Source organism: Chrysemys picta, chromosome 4, assembly GCF_011386835.1.
Source record: "Chrysemys picta bellii isolate R12L10 chromosome 4, ASM1138683v2, whole genome shotgun sequence".
Taxonomy (NCBI): domain Eukaryota; kingdom Metazoa; phylum Chordata; order Testudines; family Emydidae; genus Chrysemys; species Chrysemys picta.
In genome coordinates, this window is record NC_088794.1 from 141610507 (window position 1) to 141635410 (window position 24904).

Sequence of the window (24904 nt, forward strand, 5' to 3'; positions counted from 1 at the left end):
CTGTGGGCACGGGGTGCCGGTGGCGGGCTCGAGGTGTGGGAGGGGGTCTCTAGCCCCGCTGTGGGCGCGGGGTGCCGATGGCAGGTTTGGGGTGTGTGGGGGGTCTCTAGCCCCGCTGTGGGCACGGGGTGCCGGTGGCAGGTTTGGGGTGTGTGGGGGGGTCTCTAGCCCCGCTGTGGGAACGGGGTGCCGGTGGCAGGTTCGGGGAGTGGGGGGGTCTCTAGCCCCGTTGTGGGCACGGGGTGCCGGTGGCAGGTTTGGGGTGTGTGGGGGTCTCTAGCCCCGTTGTGGGCACGGGGTGCCGGTGGCAGGCTCGGGGTGTGTGGGGCGTCTCTAACCCCGCTGTGGGCACGGGGTGCCGGTGGCAGGTTCGGGGTGTGGGGGGGTCTCTAGCCCCGTTGTGGGCACGGGGTGCCGGTGGCAGGTTTGGGGTGTGGGGGGGGTCTCTAGCCCGTTGTGGGCACGGGGTGCCGGTGGCAGGCTCGGGGTGGGGGGGTCTCTAGCCCCGCTGTGGGCACGGGGTGCCGGTGGCAGGCTCGGGATTTGGGAGGGGGTCTCTAGCCCCGCTGTAGGCACGGGGTGCCGGTGGCAGGCTCGGGGTTTGGGAGGGGGTCTCTAGCCCGCTGTGGGCACGGGGTGCCGGTGGCGGGCTCGGGGTGTGGGAGGGGGTCTCTAGCCCCGCTGTGGGCACGGGGTGCCGGTGGCGGGCTCGGGGTGGGGGGGGGTCTCTAGCCCCGCTGTGGGCACGGGGTGCCGGTGGCAGGCTCGGGAGGTGTGTGGGGGGGTCTCTAGCCCCGCTGTGGGCACAGGAGGTGTGTGTGGGGGTCTCTAGCCCCGCTGTGGGCACGGGGTGCCGGTGGCAGGCTCGGGAGGTGTGTGGGGGGGTCTCTAGCCCCGCTGTGGGCACGGGGTGCCGGTGGCAGGCTCGGGGTGTGTGGGGGGGTCTCTAGCCCCGCTGTGGGCACGGGGTGCCGGTGGCGGGCTCGGGAGGTGTGTGGGGGGGTCTCTAGCCACGCTGTGGGCACGGGGTGCCGGTGGCGGGCTCGGGAGGTGTGTGGGGGGGTCTCTAGCCCCGCTGTGGGCACGGGGGTGCCGGTGGCAGGTTTTGGGGTGTGGGGGGGGTCTCTAGCCCCGCTGTGGGCACGGGGTGCCGGTGGCGGGCCCGGGGTGTGTGGGGGGGTCTCTAGCCCCGCTGTGGGCACGGGGTTGCCGGTGGCAGGCTCGGGTGTGTGTGGGGGGGTCTCTAGCCCCGCTGTGGGCACGGGGTGCCGGTGGCAGGCTCGGGGTGGGGGGGGTCTCTAGCCCCGCTGTGGGCACGGGGTGCGGTGGCAGGCTCGGGGTGGGGGGGGGTCTCTAGCCCCGCTGTAGGCACGGGGTGCCGGTGGCAGGCTCGGGGTGGGGGGGGTCTCTAACCCCCGTTGTGGGCACGGGGTTGCCGGTGGCGGGCTCGGGGTGGGGGGGGTCTCTAGCCCCGCTGTGGGCACGGGGTGCCGGTGGCGGGCTCGGGGTGGGGGTCTCTAGCCCCGCTGTGGGCACGGGGTGGCAGGCGCAGGGACCCTGCAGCCTGGCCCCGCCCCCAGCGCTCTGCAGGCCGCGCTGTGTCGCCGCGGGCCCGGCGGAGGGGGGCTCGTCCCCAGCCCGCCCCGCACACAGCCCTACACGTGAGACTCCGGCCCCCCTCCCAGCTGTTTGCTCAGCTGGCCCAGCCGGCGAGGGGGGCCGGGCGGCTGGCGAGGCCTCTCAGTGGTGCGACGCTTGGCTGGGCCGGCCCCGCCCGCCCACTCGCCCTCCGCCTCCCCGCGCTCGGCGAGGAGCGAGCAGCCCGCCCGCCCTGCGTGGTCAGAGCCGCCGCCGAGCCCATCCCCTCCGCAGGCCCCGCAGCCTGCCCCATGCGCTGAGCCCCGGCCTTCGGCTGCGCCTCCCCCCACCTCTGCGCGACCCCCTGCGGGGCTTGAACCGCCAGCCCCGGACTGCGACAGGCGCCGCCGTGCGAGCCCGGAGCGGCCGCCATGGAGCTCACCGGCGAGAAGAAAAGGTACCGGGGCCCGCTCTCCGGCCGCGATCCTCCACCGCCGGCCCTTCCTCTTCCTCATTAGCAACCCCGTGGGGCTTCGGGCCTGCGCCGCGCTCCCCAGCCGCCGCCCGGGGGACTAATCCCCACTACCCCCCTCCCCCGCCTCTGCCCCTCCTCCCCGGGGCAGCCGGCTCGCGCTGCCGCCCTCTTCCCCCCCCCCCCCCCCAAGCCTCCCCGGCGTTTGGTGGACACCCCCCGGCCCCGGGGATCTATTCCTCCATTCCCCGTCACATTCCCCTTCTCCTCCCCCGCTTATACTCTCCCCTTCCCTTCCCCCCGTATCCGTATCCCTCCTTCCTGCCCCCCGGGGCGCCCCTCTTTCCCCTCACACAACCCCACTCCCATCCTCCCCAGCCCGGGCTCTCAGGAGAGTGCTGCACTCTCTCCTTTCTCCTCCTCCCTACGGTCCACGTCGCCATTTTGTGGCGGGGGGGAGGAAGGGGGAGTGCAGATCTTAGAAAATTAATATCCAGGATTTGCGCGGGGAGCTGGTGCCAGTTCTCTTTAATGTAACTTCGTCTCCAAGATAATTTATTAACCCCAGTGACACTTAATGCATAGGCACCGTGGAATTCAGTGTCCCGAGCTGCTGTTTTTCTGCCACACGGTGCACTAGACAACTTAGAAAAACCCACCCTTGTTCTGCTCTTAGCTTGGAATAAGTAGGGCCTGACTTGCAGTTGATTAAATGTGATGTATGTTCACCTGATTTCATGACTCTGTACTGTGTATAGTTTGTTTAATATGTGAGTATAATAGTGTTAGAATGAGAAGAGGGGATGGCTTAGTCTGTAGACTTGTATTAATAAGTACACTACTCTTGTTCAAAGCTCTTTACAATCTGTCAGAAAATAGATATAAACCAGATTAATGAAGGCAGAACAGTTAAAGGCAGTAGAAACGAAAATACACAGCTATATAGTAGCTATTTCAAAAGCTGAGGGATTTTTAAAGCCAGATTGGGAGTGAAGAGAATGTCTATATATGCTTAGAAAATAAACATTGTATCTTTTTTAAAAGTACAAATGTGATTAGATGTTCTTATACTAAAATCAACTCCAGGGTGCTGTTTGTACTGGAAAGGATATGTGAACAATGAACTGTGACGTCTTTTTTTTTTTTTTTTTTTTTCTTTTAAAGGCATCTTCTGCAGTTTTGGTTTCCATAATTGGCTGTTTTTTGTTGGGGAGGGAGGAAGAGTGGCGATTATTAAAATGTTGAACCCATAAGTAAAAAATTCCTCTTCAAGATGCTGATCCTCTAGAAAAGAGAGTTTACTGAACAATATATGTTCCAAAGTGGAAATAACTTTCTTTTTCTCTAAGAATTTTTAATTCAGAATCAAAAGGGGGAAATGAAAGCTTCAAGAAATAAACCTTATCATATTAAGGTGTAGAGTTTGCTGAGGATTATTTTGGTGATCAGATTTTTAGATCAGACACACCTCCACCAATGCGTTTTGTGGAGGGATTAATTTAATCTCAATCTACAGAAGGCAGAGTATGTTTATATTGTTGATACCTTTTTTGAGATTTGTTATCTTGGTCTTTGTATCAGAGAATCAACTGAGTAGGTCAAATGAGATAGATATAAAATGCTTTACTATTTAAATGATACTGGAAATGAGACGAATGAAATATGTTTGTGGCTGAACTAGGTTTTTCTGGTGGTTATTGATTTTGTGCAGTTAGAGGTTGCAAATACTGAGCAATTTACCTGTGGGGAAGTGCTACCTTTGCACCAATTGCAATTTATGTTTCAATTTTAAAAATAATTCTTGTGTAGCAAAATGCATTCAAGTAGGGTACATATGGGTGGTGCCCATTCTAAACCCATGTGTTCTACTCAGTGCTAATAACTATCAGGAAGCCTCATAGAAGATGTTGCACCATAAGTAAGTGACCTTTTCTTTACTGAGCTTGGTCCAGTTTAAAGGCTGGTCTGGAAAAGGTTTTGCGGATTCAGTTTTTGTAGTCCCCTCATTCTGTGTCCGTGACTGTTATTTTTCTAACCATCCTCTTTTTCTCATTTTTTTGCCTGCTGCTGGATGTGATCTGCCATTTTATTTTATTTTATTTTTTGATGTAAGAATCAGTGTGCATAGGAGGGAGGGGATAAATTAAAGGTGAAGCTCAAGAATGAGAATTTATTGGCTGCTGCTTCCTGAAGACCTACTCAGAACTTCCTTCTGAATCTTCCTGTGAAATTGTATTAACTCTAAAGTATTGTGGAGTATGTTTTTTTGTTTGAAAAAGAAACAGTATAAAATTGATGTTGTAAATGCATAGAACAAAGATGTGGGTAGGCAAAAAAAGGAAGGATATGAGTTGACATTCATGCAACTTGGAGCAGAGAACTTGTTGAAAGTCTGTGTTACTTGAGAGGTAAGGTGGATGAGGTCATATATTTTATTGTGCCAACTTCTGTTGGTGGAAGAGTCAAGCTTTCAAGCTACACAGAGCTCTTCTTCACCCACCTTGTCTCTCTAATATCCGGGGACCAACATGGCTACAATACTTCAAATATCAAGTGATACTTAACAATCCCAAATTGTTTGAGGTGGGTTTAGGTTTGACTGTGTGTATTAAAGGATTCTTTTGAAGCCGATTCTTTCCATTTTCCAGCAATGTTTTCTTGAAGCTACAGAAATGCAACATTTTAGCCAAAGCTTTAGTGATGAAGACTCACTACTGTTTAATTTTCTACTCCCATACATTCATTTAGTTGAATCCCTCTTATTTTACACCATATGAACATTGATGTTTATTTTTAGTTTTGTTAAAGTTTCTCTCATATTTGGACACACAACTTAAATCCTGTGGTGGTTTCCATCTTTTTTTTTTTTTTTCCCCCTGAATGTTGGAAACAACTAAATTTTGTAATTTTTAGCAAAGTAAGGATTTGGATAAAAGTTGGTATTTGTCATAGAGCAGAAAAAGAGTTGCAATACTATAAATACAGGAGCAGCAAAGATTGGGAAACAATCTTACTTGACAGTTTACTCTGCAATTTAATGTAAAAATAAAGGAATCTTAACACTTGGGTACATTCGATTCATGAGTATTGCAAGAGGATATAAAGCGAGGCTTGTTGTCTGCTAGTTGAGTGTGCTGTGAAGTCCTGAACTTAATTATAGAGGCGAGTAGTTATAGTTATGAAGAATGAAAAAGAAAAGCTGTATGTAAATGTAGATCAGTGATGATAGTAATTTTAAATGTGAATTGGTGGCTTATGGACTGACTTACTGACTGATGGAAAACTTTGAAAGACACTTAAAAGCCGTTCTGCTTTATGTAGCTCAAAACTTCTGTAGTTCTAGTTTCTTTCCTTATGGACATTGAGCCCAGCATAATTAGCAAACTGACACATTACTGACAATTATTTGGGTTTTGCCTCTTCCCTTGCAGTTAAGCCATCTTCAGTACAGGCTCATGGAGGCCTGTTGCCACTTGTGCCTTGTGGGAAGAAACAGGGTCTCTGAGAGGGGGGTTTTGTTTTAAATTAGTAAGCCTCGGTTGTAATTCTTTTGGGCTTTTGTTAAACAGGATAATGCCAATATGCTTTTACTTTATCTCCAAATATGGTCTCTTTACTCTACTATTAGTTCTTTGGTGTGACTCTCACCAAAAACAAAAGTAATCCAGCTTAACAGGATAGTATATGTTAAAGTAAACATTGACCCCCACGCCTAAATTTTATAAATGGGGTACAAATGCTTGGTGCTGCCAACAGAGTTTTTCCTCTATTGCCATGATGTGAATGCTCACCATTAGCATCATGACACTTGCGCCATCTTAAGAGTATGTGCTGCGTAGTATTATTTACTAGTTAATATTATTAAAGACATGCTGCTTGTGATTACACATACTAGAAAAGGAAACTAAACAAGAACTCTATCACCTTCTTTCTTGATACTATAACACTTATTTCCCGAGTATTCAATAACTTTTGGAGTAAATTGTTCCTTCTGTTTTAAATATTATCTATTAAGGGTAACATACGGGAGAATTTTAAGAGGTAATCTCGAGTGTTCAGTATGCCTCATAGACCAGTAGTTTACATGTCTATAATGCAACACTCATATTTGGTTTTCTAGTTTCATTAAAACTGCAGTTATGATCTGCGTGTTTAATTCTTAGTTGGGACTTAAAAACTTGACTAGACATTCATTAGTCCATTCCAGTATGAGAAAAGAGGGTGGGGTCTCCAGCAGCAAAACCTGATGAGAAGCCAAGTTCCAAGGCCAACATGTACACAGATGGACGGGGGGAGACAGTTTCGCTGAGGTTATTCCAGCATGTTGTCTCTGGAACCTGCTTGTGGTCTCCACTGACTTGTGTACATCATGGACTTTTTGTGTTTAAAATAAATAAATAAATTCTCTCTGTTATCACTGATTCAGCTCTGCCAGTGTGAGCAGTGGTGGGAAACTCAGCCAGAAAGGCTAATCTATATCCTGGATATCAGTTGCTGATTAGTAAAAGTCTGAAAAATTTGAAGTCGCACTTCCCCAGGTTTTGTGAGGGAGGAGGAGCTTTTCTGTCTTTTTCCATAGGTACTTCCTGTTTCTGCAGGGATGGGGGGGAATGGTCTCCATTGCTTTACCTTTTTAATCAGCAATGTTTTGAGTAATTAGCTCGTGTGTCCATTTCGCAGCTTCTCATTGCTTTACTAAGTATGCATAGCATGATAAGCACAAGGTTTTGAATACCATCAATAAAAATTATCAGAATTTTGTTAATTTTACTTTTTTTGATGTTTTAACAAAGTTATGAGTAACAGAAGTGGCACTCTGGAGCAATCTATATCCAAGATTTGGAAAAGGACTAGTTTTCAAACAATCATCTAATGTAAAATTATCGTCACAAGTGCAAGGGCTAGAAACCTTTTGGTAAATGATAGACAATCAACATTTGCAGAATCTAAGCTAAGTACTGTTGCTAGCTAGGCAAGCCTCTGTCTTGCCTCGGGCCAGTTGCTTTACCAAGCCCTGCTTCTGAATAGGGAACATCTAATTAAAACACGCATTGCTTAATTTTTTTACATTGTTCTCTTTGTGGGGATGTTTCCTATATAATCTTATCCTAAATGTGAAAATAACTGATTGAAAGTTAAAGGTGACAATTTAAAAAGGGAAAATAGGCAAATGTTCTCTTAAAAATGTATAAAGAAGGCATGAAAAGTGTTCAATTTGCAAATTTTTATGTATGGTTTTTACATATTAGAAATCCAGCCTTCTTTTCCTTTGACTGCTGCTATATGGTGACTGGAGAACTAGTGAAATTGATATCCTAAGAGTAAAAAAAAAACAGAAAACTGAACAGTTGGAAGGAGAAGTGATATTTTTTTTTAGTCACTTATTGTTTGCAATTTAACACATTTAATTTCACTTGACTAATGAGCATTCTGGATAAAGTTTTAAGACAAGGCTTCAGTAGCTGCACGTCTCTGACTTGCATTCTCTCAGTAGCATTAAAGATTCAGAGCCCTGGCACTCATACACTGGAATAAGTGAATTCACAGAGGGAGCTATTGTGAAATATTTTATTCCAGTTAATTTCCCTGTTCCCTGAGAGTCAGCTCTCCAGTTCATATGCCCCGGTCCACTAAAAGTCTTCCTGAAAAACCAGGGGAATACCAGACTTGACACTCCTGTTACTTCTGAGGATGGAAAAAGGGCAGAGCAAGCACAATGCCATTCCCTGCCCCCTCCATTTTTGTTAGAAAAATCTGCCTTTACACATCTCTAGATCCTTGTCTGAGAGGAATATTTCTCCCTCAACTTGGCTGCAAACAAGAGGGAGAGGAGTGGGGAACAGTTTTGTGACTGCTGGTTGGTCAGAATCTTCCTGCTACTGAGAGAATGCAAGTCAGAGACGTGCCACTACTGAAGCCTTGTCTTAAAACTTTCTGGTGTGGCTCAATCAGTGATGATAGTAGGAGAGCTAGCATAGGCAGTGTGTGGGTGAAAGTAGGTGTGTTAATTTCCATGCTGTCTAGGCCTGCTCTGATGCCGCTGAAATACCAGCAACTGGTCCGCACTAGATGACCGCTATTGCTGCCACCAGTGGAGCTGTAATAATGGTGGGTAACTTTAAGGAAAAATCTAGTGTAGACAAGGCCTGATAGGCCAAGTTGTCAGCTGGTACGCAACAGGCATACAGCAGCAGGGTGCGGTGGTAAGAGTCTGTTATCCCAAGTATACCCAAGATTGCGGCGGCCTCCTTTAGCATGCTGCCCTTTCTTCTGGCTCCTCTCCATCATTTGTCAGGATGCATCCAGTCACTGCTGGGGGGGTAAGGAGCTGATACTGTTACCATGGTTTGGGGGAATTAATTAGCTCTTGGCTCGATACTAGGGCTCTTTGTGAGGTGAAAGACGATACTCTTCCCTCATTGCACTCCCCATCGTTTTATGAGAAATGGTGAGCGTTCTGTCTAGTAAGAGCTTATCTCAGCTAGGGTAAAAGGTGTATTTTTAAAACACGGTAGCTAAAGTAAGTGTTTTTAAAAAGACACATTTTATGCCAGTCTTGACAAGACCTGAGAAAATCTCATACTTTCTTCTCAGCCCGTTGTTGATGAAAGAGGGAGACCTTGGTGCTAATGTGAATGGGACGGATGTCAGTGGTGCAACAGCATCCACTTGTTCACTGGTGCTTGCAGCGTCCTCCTTTGGATGATTTGAGGGGAACCTGAGACCTTTTGTTTCCTGTGTGTAGTTGGATTAGGTATAGAAGTTAAGTCTTTCTAGAACATTGAGACCGTTGGTAACATTCATCTCTTCCAAGCAAGTATTTATTAATCATCAGTAGCAACTGTCATTAACAGTTACTGTTTGTTTGAAACTGTTCTCTTTTTTGAGGCTGTCAGGAACCTAAGTGTTAGTTTTTTGACCTTGAGACTTTGAAAACTTCTTCTGTTTAGACTCTTCTGATGATAATTACAGAGAATGTATTAACTTTTTTGAATGCCCTTTGTACTTGCTTAACCAGGGCATATTTAGGGAGATGTGTGGTAGCAGTATTAAATTAATCTCATTTTAGAAGGCTGGTTTTAAACCCAGAAAATCATGTGTCAACCAGATTTTCACCCTAAGAAGAATAATCGAAGAGAGGGTCAGATGGCGAAAACCAGTAGTCATGTATTTCAAGAAAGCATTTGATGCATCTATTGCAATTCATTTGGGAACATCTTGAAGTGTTATGGTATGCCAGTAAAAATAACTAGTATCCTCAGAGCAGCTTAACAACAGTATAGAAGATCTATTTTGTGCTGATGATATAGCTCGTCTAAGGCTTGGTCTACACTAAACCCCCAAATCGAAGTAAGGTACGCAACTTCAGCTACGTGAATAACGTAGCTGAAGTCGACGTACCTTAGTTCGAACTTACCGCGGTCCACACCCGGCAGGCAGGCTCCCTCGTCGACTCCGCGTACTCCTCGCGGCGAGCAGGATTACCGGAGTCGACGGGGAGCACTTCTGAGTTCGATTTATCGCGTCCAGACAAGACGCGATAAATCGAACCCAGAAGTTCGATTGCCTGCCGCCGAACCAGCGCGGTAAGTATAGACAAGCCCTAAGTGACAGCTCAGCCAACATGCAAATAAAGACCAGCATTGCAGAAAAGATGGGGTTAATAATCAGTTATGGGGGGAAAAAATCAAATGAGAATCCCAGCATCTTCCAACTCAAGCATTACTTTAGAAGGCAGAGGAATAGAAAGAAGTGAGTTAATTCACATACGTTGGCAGTAACAGGCATGCAAGCCAGTGGGGATGGCCATAAGGAAATAATGTCACTAATTGGTGGTAAGGTGGCAGCTGAAGTCCCCAGCTTAAACAAGATTTGGTCATCAAAAGTCTACAACTTAAAGACCAGTCTATGAATGTTGAGCTCAAATATTATTTCCGTCTTAATGCATGGGTGTAATAGCTGGAAATCCACCAAAGGTACAGGCAAGTGTCTAAATGCCTTAGAAAAATACTAAATATCAAATGGAATGAATTTATAACAAATGCCAAGATTTATCAGAGCATTCAACAGCTCATTAGCTCTAAAGCAATCCAGAAAAGAAGATGGAATTATTTGGGATATGTGTTAGGAATGAAGCCAGAGCCTCTGCCATGGCAGGTGTGCTCTTGGGCAGCTGGAGGAACACTGAAAGAATCCCTCCAAATACTACTCGGGGAGGGAAACTTCTGGAACTTGACACAGAGAACATGCAATGAGCTGTTGAGGATAGACGAGCATAGTAGAGTGTTGTTTGTGATCGAAGTAATGTCTGACAGTCTGGGAAGAATTCAGATTATGGATTTTATCTTCCAGGAACTGATGTGATTTGGCCTACCATAAAAATGCTATTTATAATGTTGTAGGTAGGGATATTTCAGTTTTGAAAGAGTAGCATTTCAGAACCATTAGAAATGGAGGAATTATATTAATATGGATGTATTCCAGCAGTGTCTCTTTAAATACTTTTTGCGTAAATCACAACCCCCAAAATTCTCTAGGGTTCTTTCTGGAGCCAGATCCCCCAGCTGATGGAGCTATGCCAATTAACATTGAAGCTATGTGAGTTTACACCAACCTGAAGATCTGGCCCAAGGTATTTTGTTCAAAATAAGTGAGCTGATAAAGATGAACGCCTCATCGGATGTATACCTATACAATATCTGACCTGTATTTGTTTCCCTTTGTTAAAGTCTATAATATTCAGGTTTATAATGGCAGTGTCCTCCATTTTGATATCTACAACCTTTACATTGATATACATGAGACATTTTAAACTGCCCTGCTGGCACTGGAAATCTGACCTGTCAATAATATCACTCTGAGTAGCTCTTAGGAGAGTAAAGATAGTCATTAAACTTGATTTATATTGCAAACTGACTAGATTTATTTCAAACCTCGTGAAGATTTATAACATTTGGCCACGTGTGGCTTCATGTTTTCATCCTACAGATAATAGCTATTAATTTATTTATTATGTATGTATTGTAACTCCTAGGAGTCCCAGTCATGGCCCAGGACCACATTGTGCTAGGTGAAGTAGCAACAGAGCAAAAAGATAATCCTTGCCCCCAAAGAATTTACAATCTACCATAAGTATCAGACAAGAGACAACAGATGGATACAGAGGCAGATTGATGGAGGAGTGCAAGAAAACAGTGAGAGGCTGCGGTCTCAGCCACCACAGCCTAATTGTTGTGAAGTTTTTGTAGGAATCATGGCAGAGCAGGGTATGAAGAAGTTTTATGAGTTAGTTTTGCAGGTATTTATGAATTGCTCCTCTGAAGTCTGAGGGTTAGCATTGGAGAAAGCACAAAGGTGCTTGCTTGAAAATTTATCAAGTGGGCGGTGAAGGCTGGCATCATGGGCGGATCAAAAGTGGGAGGAGTTGATTGTTTAATACACCTAGAGAAGGGGGAGCCAGTGGATGGATGCAAAGCTGGGGGAGATGGTCAAAGTAAAGGGACAGGAAAATGATCTCTGCAGCAGAATTCTGAATGGATGGGCAAAATTGCATTTGTCAAGGCCAGAGAAAAGGATGTTGTAGTAACTGAGATGCTAGATGGGAGTCTGGACGAGAGTTTCAGCTGTGTGGATGGATAGGAAAGGGTGTATCTTAGAGATACACCTCTACCCCGATATAACGCGACCCGATATAACATGAATTCGGATATAACGCGGTAAAGCAGTGTTCCGGGGGGGAGGGGCGGAGCTGCGCACTCCGGCGGATCAAAGCAAGTTCGATATAGTGCGGTTTCACCAATAACATGGTAAGATTTTTTGGCTCCCGAGGACAGCGTTAATGCAGGGTAGAGGTGTATTATGCAGAAAGAATCTGCAAGACTTGGGACATAGCCTGGATGTGGTGATCTATGCGTGAGGGTTCCAACTCAACAATGACACCGAGGTTATGGGCTTGAGTGACAGGCAAGTTGATGGTGTTTTCCATGGTCAGTGAGAAAAGAGATAGCAGGGAGAGTTTAAGAGCTCTATTTTAGCCATGTTAAGCTTGAATTGATGGCTAGACATCCATGAAAACATGTCAGAGAGACAGTCCAAGATTTTAGTTTGGACACAACATGAAGCATTTGGAGTAGAGCGATAGAAATGAGCAAAATATTTTAAATAGTAGTATATGAATGTATATTTACTAAACATTTAAGGAAAAATCTGAAAAGTAAAGAAATTTGTAACTTGCATTGCATTGAACAGGAGCTCAAATGAAAAACTGAGCAAGCTGCAACACTTGGTGCTTACAATACAATAAAACTGTTTTGTATTGCAACGCTGGGAGGTTTTAACAAGTCATTAACTTTTATTAAACATGCCCTTTTCAACAGTTTCAACACTGATGTGATTGTCATAGTAGTACCTAGCAAACAAGGATGACATCTGCTTTTTAGAATCCATGTTTCATTGTACTCCTAATTAAAATTAGACTAGCTTTTTTATATGGGATCTTTTTACATTTCAAGAGGGAAAAGAAAGTTTTAAGAACCCAGGACATCTCATCTTCAGAAATTTCTTTATGCAACTCACATCCCAGGATAAACTTACTAGTAAATTGAAAAGACAAAATGTTTCTTAAAGGCCTTTATATTTTGTTTGGCATTTTAATTTTCATGCTCATTTGAATGTATGGACTTGTACTGTCAAGCCACATGTGGCTTCACTTCTCCTTTTAAAAAAACAAAAAACCTCACATCTATAAAGCCTACATCTGCAGCTCCTTTCCAAAATATGAAAAACAAGAGGCAATGACTAATTACAGTAAAAGCTGTGTTATCTGGCACTTTACCAACCAGAAAGCTCTATAAACCGGCATTTCTGATATTCATTGAAAGTCCGGTTTATAGTCCAATTGGTGCAGGACCAACAGGCTCTCTACCAACATGGCTCCCCGGAAGCAGCGACATGTCCCTGCTGCTCCTAGGTGGAGGAACAGGCATGAGGGGTTCAGAGTGCAGGATGGGTTGTGGGGTATGGGGTCTAGGAGGAAGTTCAAATATGGGAGGGGGCTCGGGGCAGGGGTTCAGCGTGGGAGAAGGGTGTGGGGTGCCAGATCTAGGTGGCACTCACCTCAGGTGGCTCCCCGCAAGCGGCAATATGTCCTGCTGGTCCTAGGCAGAGGTGCGGCTAGGCGGCTCTGCACGATGCCCCTGCCCTGAGTGCTGGCTCCGCCGTTCCCATTGGCCAGGAACCGTGGCCAGTGGGAGCTGTGGGGGCGGTGCCTATGGGCACAATAGGGCCCCCATCTTTGGGGCTTTTAGACACTACTGTCCTGAATAACAGCGTGCAAAGGCCATGGCGGGAACTTTGTGACACTGCAACTGATTCATAATTTAGGAGAGCAGAGACGTTGTTTCCTTTTTTAATATTATATACTTAAATATTATATATTTAATATCATCTGAATGATAGTGAGTTTAGATTCCTCCCCCTTCCCTTACCCCCCAAGAATTGAATTAGCAATATTCTTCCCCTGTCACTTCCAACTTTCGTATTTTTGGTCACTGTCACCTTGGGGTATACAGGTTTCACCCATTAATTAAAACTTTTATTTAAAAGTCACTTCTGAACAAATCCACCTTCAAAATGTAGGAGGGAGGCCCTTAATTCTGTAAGGGGGTAACTCAGTGTTGTGTAGATAATTGTAAAATGTGTTGCTTTCTGTGCTTCCCTAAAAAAGTGAAAATGGAGTTGACTAGACATCTTTCTGTCAGGAAGATAGTAAGAAGAGTAACCTTTTGATTGGTCAGCAAAGGCTACCTGTTGTTGAACTGCTGTGAAGTGAATCTTCCAGAATGGGATTTTCAACTAAAATTCTACACTTGAAAGCAAAAATATACTGTTTCTGGAGCCCATCTGAAGTGAAAAAATGTAGTAACAAAATTACAGCATTTGTATTTGCAAATGGATGGGTATCTACATACCTGTATATATTATGCTGGATTCTGAGGTTAATAGTTCTCTTAAATCTTCAGTGACGTGGCCTTCAAATTTTTGTATTTTTGCCGTTGGATCTTGGGCCCCTCTATTAAATGTCCAGTCCTGAAGGTCAATGTGAAATATATGGCTTGTAACAATCATTCTTTAAACTTCCTGCTGGTGCTAGCAGTCTGAGTGGTAATTCATAGAGCAGTATTCATCATATTGGAGACTGGATTAGCATAGGTTTGTGTATTGTGAAAGTGAGTTTAAAGTGAGATCAGGATGTAGCAGAGAGCTCTAGATCAGTGGTTCTCAAACTTTTGTACTAGTGACCCCTTTCACATAGCAAGCCTCTGAGTGTGAACCCCCCCTTCTAAATTGAAAACACTTTTTTGTATATTTAACACCATTATAAATTCTGGAGGCAAAGTGGGGTTTGGGGTGGAGGCTGACAGCTCGCGACACCCCCCACATGTAATAATCTTGTGACACCTTGAGGGGTCCTGACCCCAGTTTGAGAACCCCTGCTATAGATCATGCTACAGTGAATTCTGTAGACTAGCAGTTGATAGAAGGGGGAAAAAAGGGGAGCGAGTAGAAGAGAAGAGGCAGGTGCACTATCAGACTGAGAACACCAGATCACAATGATCCAGTAACACAGACTGAGCAAGATGGTGTCAAACTCAGAAGTCAGTGCACTTGTTACACTGGAGGTCTAATAATATCAGCTCAGAAAACCATTTACATAGGATATAAACCACAGAAGCAGTGAGTAAAAGACATCCATGTTGGAAAAGACTGAGACACTGTTGATGTAAACGCGGAAGAAATTTCATGTCTGACCAAGAAACAGTAAACCTAGACCCTGAAGCTGAAGGGGTGGCACACATCTATACTGATAACTGTATGAGAGTATACCAGACCTTCAAGAAAGTAAGTCGGTCAGTCAGTCCATTTGAGGAAGGAAAGAAAAATCTTTCTAACTAATTGCACTGGGAAAGCTAGAAATACCTTGTTGTTGGTCTATGCGTTGGAGACTGCCATTTCTTGGAGCAGAGGTTACTCCACTCAGTGAAAAGCATGGTGAAACTAATTGTTGGGGATCTGCAGCTGTGTTGCAGCTAATGGGAAAACCCTACAAAGGACACCAAAAGAACTTCCTGAGTTTAAATAGAACTATTTAAAATCCAGCCTTATTAAAATTCATAACCAAGAGTAAAATCTGAAATTTCCTTTTCCCATATCAGATAAGATTGTTCTAACACAGTGTAAGGAAAAATATGACCTCTGGGAGGATATTTTATTTGTAAACACCATAAGATTTTTAAATCCTTGGTTTGAGTAGAGCTTTGCATTCATTTTCTAAAATACATGGGTTTTTTTTAATATCCTTGAGGAAAGTGTACTGTTATTGGCTTCGTTCCCAAATATTAAATCACAGTGAGCTTTTGTTGATGTGAACATTATGGGAGGGGACTGTAATGTCAAAGAAGTCCAGAATCTGAATCATTTTATGTAAGTTTAAAAGAATAGTATTTTCACTAGACTATTATCTTTGTTGATTTGAATTCCTTCCTCCTTGTTTCCATCCAGGTTCACTATGGTAAGCAGAGTACATCATGAACTTATGAAATGAACACAGATATAATGGTGTCCTTTTATTTCCTCCCGCCTCGAGTCTACAAAAACTGGGCTTTATGGGGATGTTATTGTGGAAAGGTTAGGTCAAAGAGCTTTGCATTTTATTCTGACGGCACAGAGCTTTGAAGTAATCTCGCTGTCTTTTGGGAATGCCAGATTTATGGGCTGTTTGCCAAGAAAGCTCTATTTTCTACTCTCGGAAGTTTCACAATCTGTTGTTCCTGTGAAACATTTGTTGAAGAAGGTTGTGGTCAGGCAGTGTGAGGCTGTCCCCAGCTAAGTTGGCTCAGTCCTATGGAGGGCTTTGCATAGGACTACAGAAATATAAAACATGGCTCCATATTCACTGGGAGCCAGAGAAAAGTGGAACACTGAGATTAAGCTGGTTCTGTTGGTCTAGGCTCCTAAGTGGGCTACTGTGTTCTGAACCAATTGCAGCTTTTAAGGTTGATTTCATTCCTAAATACAAAGTCATTTTAGAAAATTTTGCAAGACTGAAAACTAGTAACAGATAAAACAAGTTGTTAGAGTACTGCTTACCACAATAACAGTGCATTTGTATATGATTTCTTGTGTTAACAAAGAGAAACAAATTAATTAAAGGTTCAATTCAACTCTGCCTAACTTTTACCATCATCCAGTAGGTAATTAGCCAGAAGACTTACACTGCACTGGCAGGGGACAGTTGTGTGTGTGCATGGTATTGAGAGGGCAGAGGTGAAGAAAGGAATGGGTGGATGCATGTATTAATTTGTGGAGGGGAAACGTAGTGATTTTTTTTTTTTTTCACGATTTGAGGACTTCAGTAGCTCAGACATAGGTTAGGGGTTTGATACAGGAGTGGGTGAGTGAGATTCTGTGTCCTGCGTTGTGCAGGAGATCAGACTAGACAATCATAATGGTCCCATCTGACCTTAAAGTGTGTGATTCCAGTGAGAACACTTTCATCAGGGAAGTTGTTTTACAATAAGCAGAAAGCAGATTAGGATGGAGCAGAAAGCTTAGACAAGCAATGCATGTAACTTCAATGTGCCCTTATAAATAAGGAATAAAGTTAAAGCCAAATTAAAGTAACGCATTCTCCTTTGGTACAAGAATACTAAGTTAGCTGCAGATTTAATGTTGTCTGGCAATGTAGCTGACCCAGCCACTGCTGAACCCAGGATGTACTACAAATCAGACCACAAGTGCTTAGCTCCACAAAGAGGATCCATAGGGCTGTTGTTCTGTTTCAGGCTTCATCAGGACTCCAGTCCCTGCACCATGATTTGTGACGTGGTTTCAAACCTTTGACCTAATTTAGTACACTGTTGTGTCAAGTGTTAGGAGTAAATGATGAGTGAATCCCCTGGTTGCTCAACTGAAAATACCACAAGACCGAAACTTTAGAACTTTCTTTCATGAATTAACTTTCATTAAATGAAGATTTATCTAGTAGACAAATCATTACATTTATACACTAAAGAAATTGTATATAGAATACTGCAAAGACCAGACTGAATTCTGCCCATTTCAGCTTAGGATGGTCCCTTTGCTTCCAAGCTTCAGAACTTTCACCCTCTTCCTGCTCCAGTCTGTGCACAGCAGTGATATTTTACTGTTTATTTTTCTTCGGATCCCCAGAACTTCCACCAGAACTCTCTTGCTCTGGTGCCATCTTTTTGTATGCTATTCCAAAGAGCTTGAGAGAAGCTTACTATAAGATGGATGTTGTCTGTCTAATGTTTTCTCCTGTTTCAGCATCTTTGAGCCAACAGCTCTCTCGTTTTTGCAATTTTCTTCCCTCAGTTTGTTGCACTCATCTGCTGGCAGCTGATCCTTAAACTCCTCTATCTTGGATGATGCCTTCTGTTATCTTCACAGCTTTGACACGTTACTTTCTTCGTCTCTTTCTCTGAATATTTCTCTGCATTCTTCACCATGTTCTGAGTGCCATCTTTGCTGATGTCACCACAAGACTGGATCACAATTTGCTGTTCGCGTCCTGTCCCTTTATCCTTTGCTGAAATGTGAACAGTGCTGTTAGCATCGGTGTCAAAAGTGACTTCAGTTTGGGGCACTCCATGTTGAACTGTGGAAATTCCTACCAGAGTGAATTGCCCAAGAAGTATGTTGTCAGCAGGCTACTATATAAAACACCTGGCTTTTCTTGGGTTGGAACCATTGTGTTCCTGTTGATGAGCTGAGCGAAGACACCTTCCACCATCTTGATTCCCAGGAACAGGGGAGTCACTTCCACCAGCAGCACGTTGGTGATATCACCAGTCTTGAATTGCGGCACCAATAGCATCAGTTTTATTGGGATTAACTGCTTTGCTAGGAGAACCGTCAAGCAGACCCTGCACAGTCTGCTGCCCCTTAGGCATTCTGCTCATGCCTCCAACCAGGATAATTTGCCAGTCATTCTTGCTGACTTCAGCATCCTGCATGGCTTTTTGGCAAGCCTGTCAGTACATCCTGATCAGATCTACTACAGTCCACGTAAACTGGGAACAACTCAGCATCATGCTCAAGTGCTTTGGTCCAGAAGCATACATAATAAGATATGGCAAGTTAATGTCCATCTGCTCGCACTTCACTTTTTCCAATGCAACTCTCACTGTCTGAAGAGCCATGTTGTTTTGTCAATGCCCACCTCTCTTGAATTCCTTAACTATATGCCTGTCTCTTGAATTCCTCAACAATGCTGCAGCAAATCCTGATCAAAACCTTAACCATCTATGGTCACTAACCCCTCCCATCTATGTGAATAGAGGCAGTTCTCTCCACTTGCACATTCACGAAGACAACTATGTTGGCTTTCATCTGGATGATTGTCTTCAAAATCATAAGTAATAGAAGTTAGGGTCAGATTTCTTATATTATAGAAACTTGGGGGGCGGGGGATGGCAGAGTTTCAGACTTCAGTGCCTAAAATTAGTCACCCAAGTGTGATGCTCATGGCCTTAGTTTTTTGAATGAAAACTTTTAATTCTTCAGAAACTGGGTGTGTTTTCCCCCCACTTCGTCACAGCCTTTGCAGAAAAAGTGCCCATGAAAAGTAGGAAAATTTATTTGCTAAATCATAATACTTATTTTCAGTTACTAGAAGTAATTAGCTGGTGAGCAAAGTACTTGTCAGTAAGTGTAGTTCTTACAATTTAAACAAAGATTTTCAATGAAGTGAGACACTTGATATGCTCTTCACAAAATCCAGAAAACTTCAGCTCAGTTTCTTAAGATCAGATTTATATTTAACTGAGATGTTTTAAATGTTACCTCAAACAATTTACTGCCAGCATAACTCTTGACGTTATAAGTAGGGCTGTCAAGTGATTAAAAAAGCTACTTGCGATTAATGGCGCTGTTAAACAATAATAGAATACCATTCATTTAAATATTTTTGGATGTCTTCTACATTTTTAAATATATTGATTTCAGTTACAACACAGAATACAAAGTGTTCAGTGCTCACTTTGTATTTATTTTTGATTACAATTACTTGCACTGTAAAAAAAAAATTCACCCAGTACTGTAGTGCAATCTCTTCATCATGAAAGTTGAACTTACAAATGTAGAATTATGTAAAAAAAAACAACAACAAAAACTGCACTCTAAAACAAAACAATGTAAAACTACAAGTCCACTCAGTCCTATTTCTTGTTGAATCAATTGCTCAAATAAGTTTGGATACAATTTGCAGGCGATGTTAGCCAGTGTCACCTGAAAGTGAGAACAGGCATTAGCATGGCACTGTTGTAGCTGGCATTGCAAAATATTTACGTGCCAGAGGCACTAAAGATTCATATGTCCCTTCATGCATCAACCACCATTCCAGAGGACGAGAGTCCATGCTGATGACGGGTTCTGCTCGATAACAATTCAAAGCAGTGCGAAACGACGCATCTTCATTTTCATCATCTGAGACAAATGCCATCAGCAGAAGGCTGATTTTCCTTTTTTGGTGGTTCGGGTTCTGTAGTTTCCTCATCTGAGTGTTGCTCTTTTAAAACTTCTGAAAGTGAAGTTTTAAAAGAGCACTTCAGATTCTTAAACCTTGAGTCAAGTGCTGTAGCTATTTTTAGAAATTTCACATTAGTACCTTATTTGCGTTTTGTCAAATCTGCTATGAAAGTGTTCTTAAAATGGATGATGACCCAACACATGTTTGAGACTGCTATAACATGAAATATATGGCAGAATGCAGCTAAAACAGAACAGGAGACATATAATTCTCCCCCAAGGAGTTCAGTTACAAATTTAATTAACACGTTATTTTTTTTAACAAGCCTCATCAGCATGGAAGCATGTCCTCTGGAATAGTGGCCAAAGTATGAAGGGGCATACGAATGTTTAGCATATCTAGCATGTAAATATCTTGCAACGCCGGCTACAAAAGTGCCATGCAAACATCCGTTCTCACTTTCAGGTGACATTGTTAATAAGAAGCAGGCAGCATTATCTCCCGTAAATGTAAACAAACTTTGTTTGAGCAATTGGCTGAACAAGAAGTAGGACTGAGTGGACTTGTAGGTACTAAAGTTTTACATTGTTTTGTTTTTGAGTGCAATTGTGTAAACAAACAAAAAATCTACATTTGTAAGTTACACTTTCACGATAAAGAGATTGCCTACAGTACTTGTATGAGGTGAATTGAAAAATACTATTTTTATCATTTTTACAGTGAAAATCTTTGTAATAAAAAATAATATAAAGTGAGCACTCTACACTTCGTATTCTGTGTTGTAATTGAAATCAGTATATTTGAAAATGTAGAAAAACATCCAAAATATTTAATAAACTTCAATTGGTATTTTATTGTTTAATAATGCTATTAATCGTGATTGGGTTTTTTTTTTTTTAGTTAATTGCGCGAGTTAACTGCGATTAATCGACAGCCCTAGTTATAATTAAATATCAAGTTTTATTGTTGCCTGGATTATTTTATTTCTTCAGTTAGAGATCATGATGTGCATCGGTGATTTAGAACTAGAATCTGAGGGCAGCCTATGGATTCTTGGAAACCTAATTGTACTGAAAACTTCCTGTGAGGTGGCTGGGGTTAAACCTAGTTATTGGGGAATGACAAAATGGCATGTAGTGATACAAAAGTTATGTGTCTTTTTGCTTAAAAGTCCAAAATAATTAGTATATCTAGCCTCGTAAGATGTTACATTAATAGTAACGGTCTCTTTCCCCTTCCCCCTCGGATTTTCAGATAGGGCAGGAAATTAAATGTCACAAGGAGATAGATATATGCGCATCTAAGTGGGAGAGGACTTTTCCATTACATTTCTAAATGTTTTGTGGTAAATCTTTTCTTCCTACGCCCAGATCCTTTAGATTAGATAAGAGTAAACAAATTGTTTTTATTGGATAGTAGTCCTGTGGGTTACTGTTTTGGCAATATCTTTTAAAATATAGGTGCAGGTTATGTGGGTGTTGGTTGTCTGAGTCAAGGGGCAGGAGGGGAATTTGAGTCAAGCTCTCCACAGTGGGCTTTTGTGGCAGGTGGATTTGGCCTTGGCAGTTCTAGGCCATGTCTAGTTGCACAGGTTTGACTAAAATCGGTTTGCACCTGGCTTATTGGTTTAGCTTAAGTCTGTAAGGAATTGATTTAAGTTAAATATAAGCCAGATTTAAGTCTGCCTATGCAGACTTTTCACGGTTTTAAGCAAATCGTTTGAAACCGTTTTGTTAAACCAGTGCCACTTTTGTGTGTAGGCAAGGGCCTAGCCAGTTTCCTTTTGCATGTAGCTTTATGTAAAGGCTGATTAATTTAATTATGGATGTAGTGGATTCTCCATCACTTGAAGTCTTTATCTCTGAGATTCAGTGTTTTTCTAAAAGACAGGCTGTATGTACTTCAAGCAGAAGTTTGGTGTAGGTGTAGGAATTACTCCGTGGATTGTGTTATGACAGAGATCAGATGATATGAACAGAATGGTCCTTTTTTGGCATTGACATCGATGACTCTGTTGGCTAGTTGATCACCAGACTGATGATATCCTCCTGATAGGGAAACAGGGTGAAGTCTCCTTGCACAAGCACTTTGGGGGTGATACTGTATAATGCTGCAGAAATTGGGAATAAAGTCAAACTGTGTAGTCAAGAATAGACATTGAGAAGAAGGAGAAAAATAATTGTTACCCAGTTTTCGCATGAGGTTAGGAGCTCCCAGAGATGGAGACAGCCAAATTCCTCAGTGGGCTGGTGAAACAAGTCTGTAGCTGCTAAAAGCATTGTGGAAAAGGCTAAGATAAAGGGTGATCTTTTCTGGCTGATTATTTTTTTTCCCCCCCCTCTGTGGGTAAGATAGGAGATGGGACAGCAGCAGTACTTCAACCAGAAAAAAACTATCCAGAACAAAAAGAAGCAGTAAACCAGCCTACTGTCTATGGCAAAGGGTGTAAAGTACAAGTAAGGTACAGAATGTGTTTAGTACAGCTGTATTTGTTTAGGTAAAAACATTAAATTGCGATGGAATAGAAAAACAAGGTGTTGCTTAATTTATAAAATTAGATGCATGAAACTACGTGGCAAATGAGCAAAACAAATAGAATATTCTGCCACATCCTAACTTTTACAGGATATGTATAACTTCTTCCATTTGTAGTGGTAAATAAGAACAATGCACATGCTGGGATAAATACTAGTTTGCAAACATGAGTTGTTGCTACAGACTTACCTTATTTAAACCCAGCTCTCCAATTAAAAAAAAAAAAAATCCTATTTTGAGGCAGTGGGAACCTGTGTAATATGTTAATCCAATGTTAAATTGCAGTGGTCCCAGCGGTTAACTGTGTAAACTGCTCTTGAGTCTGTGTAGCTCATAGTTTACATTTGGAACTCAGTTGACATTTACTCAGATATTATACATACATATCTCAGTGTTGGATGTCTTAAATTAATAATCTATTAAAATCATTACTCTGAGTTATGATACACAACCAGCTTTAGGTTTCTGTTTGCTTCTGCATTCTATCAGCAGAAATACAAAACCGAAATGAATGCTTGTTGCTCTACGAACGTGAAGGAAACATACTCAAGAATGCACATTACTTTTCCTCTGGCCTGAACAGGTGCAATGTTTTAGCTTACTTGACCCATAAAGATAACCCAATCCTTCATCTGTTGTTCTCTCCACAGTTTCTTTCAGTAAGCAAATAAGCTTGCCCAGTGGTGAATTTGTAGCTGAAGATACAATTTCTAATTTTTCCTTTTTACGACAATAGGACTGTAGGAGCTCTTAGGAAAAATTTGAATGCCTCGTGCTGTGCTGAAACAGAAAAGCACTAGTATGAACTTGGAATCTTCAGGTCATATTTGAAGATGGTAACAAAAAAGAAAAATTGTGCAGCAGAATGGAACCTGATGTAATGACCATAGAAGGAAGATGTTCTCTTAAACAGCAGACCATATTGCCATCCTGACTTTCACAAGGAAAAGAACACAAAGAATGGTCTGCCTTCCTCAATAAATACATGAAAGGAGAAGTAGTTTTTCATCCTTCTAGTCGGAAGGAATCTAACTTCAACTGAAAAATTCTGCAACAGAAATTAGAGGAGGGAAGTTCAAAGAGCCTAGCTTCTCGAGCTGAAACAAATTCAAGTTTTACTGTTCTGAACCAATATATCCAAGCCATTAGTTAAAAGGGCAATTGTGGTTTTGTCTGAGAATGGTGAAATGGAAACAGTTGACTACAGGAAACGATTTACGATATTTCATAGAATGACTCTAGTTCCTGAAATCATGCATTAAATCCCCGTTTGTCCAAATGTCTGGAGAAAAGAATAAGCAGTAAATAACTAATCATGATTGTTGTTGGTTTTGTTGTTGTTTGTTTGCACCTCATAATTAACCAGAGGAATAGAAAAGCTGGCAGAAAAGGCACCAAATGCATGGTCTGATTGGACCCTACTTACGCTGTGCTCAGTCATGCCACAACTGCCAGACTAACAGGACCCCGCTCATGCTGCAGGTCAGCCATGCCACATTTGCAGGACTAATGAAATCCTGCTTGTTTTGGGTTGACCACGCCCCATACAGCCAGCCCTGGAGGGCTGAGAGGATGAGCTCAGATATAGAGGAATAAGCAGGTGGTAAGAGGCCTCTTGGCCCTCCATAGTTAAAAGAGAGTGATAAACAAGGTGTGAGTCGGCCTTATGGAAGCCTTTTTCACCCCGCAATCCAGTTAGAAACAAAAGGACATGTCCATGCAGCTGTTACGTAGCTTTGCCTGGTTCAGTACAGGATACAGTGGCCAAAACCATGTTAGCAGCTTTGAAATTTTCAATAGGTTGGTTAATTGGGGAGCCATTGGACTAAGTGGTGACAGTCCTCAGATAAATCAAAGAAGTTCTTACAGAACCGTCCTGGTTCCAAACCTGGGAAAGGAAAAGCTGGTCTTGTTACAGGTCTAAGTATCCTTTTCATGGCTACTCTGGCTAAGTAATGAAGGTGAGACTACAGCAAAAGCAGGTGAAACATGTCTAAGTCTGGCTTCTCCTCTTTCCGATCTTCCCTCAGTGCAAATTCCAGCACTAGAAACGCTCTCCGATTGCAGTTGGCTTCTCTCAACATCTGACAGATGGGTCCTGGATGTGGTTCGACAGAGGTATATCAAAGAATTTTCAAAGATTTAAACTTGTCCCTTTTTCCCCTTCTGGGGAGTTGAGGATAGCAGAGAAGAGGCTATAGATCATCTTTTGTGAATTGGCGCGATAAGAGTTCTCAAGGTCGAGATGTTTCTCCAGCCATGGCTCACTTTTGTTTCTGGTCTAAGAGATCCAGGAAGGACTGAGTGATGCTGGACTTAAAATGCTTGAACAAGTTCACAAAGAGGACTAGATTCAAGATGGAGACATTGAAGTTAATAGTGGTGGTGATCTGCTAGGGGGCTTACTTTCCATCAGTTACTTTGAAGGATGCCTATCTTAATATGCTGGTTCACCAACGCACAACTGATTTTTGCAATTAACTCATGGGACCGATCATTTTCAATATAGCATGCTGTTTTTTGGACTGTCATCCACTCCTTGAGTGTTCACAGAAGTCCTTGTTGTCTTGGTGACGGTGACTTCTCAGGATGAAGAGTGTACAGGTGTACCTTTTTCTGGACAACATTCTGTTCGGAGCCTGTTCTAGGGTCCAAATGTCGCAACAGATGGTTTCATAGTAAATTTTGAAGTCCTTTTCAACCATCTCAGTGCCTAGTACACCTTGGAGTATTGATTAGAAACAGAGGCCCACAACTAAAAGACAGGA

The 24904-nt window shown here is 43.0% G+C and overlaps 1 protein-coding gene and 1 pseudogene across 3 annotated transcripts in view; one reads left to right on the forward strand and one right to left on the reverse strand.

Moving 5' to 3' along the window:
* Window positions 1-1670: 1670 nt before the first annotated feature.
* The window catches only part of LOC101937400 (hypoxia inducible factor 1 subunit alpha), a 49537-nt gene continuing 26303 nt past the window's right edge, over window positions 1671-24904 (forward strand). The window contains exons 1-2 of one of the 3 annotated variants that reach the window (XM_042841329.2): window positions 1671-2035; window positions 21953-22062. Coding sequence is in view for 2 of the 3 variants with exons in the window: in XM_008168223.4 (XP_008166445.1) it covers window positions 2010-2035 (26 nt within the window). In the remaining variant the exon portion in view is untranslated. Of the gene's footprint in view, window positions 2036-2751; window positions 2770-21952; window positions 22063-24904 lie in introns of those variants that run through there. The other 2 variants (XM_008168223.4, XM_008168224.3) reach the window with 2 other exon arrangements.
* Window positions 17102-18279, reverse strand: LOC135982775 (stress-70 protein, mitochondrial-like; annotated as a pseudogene).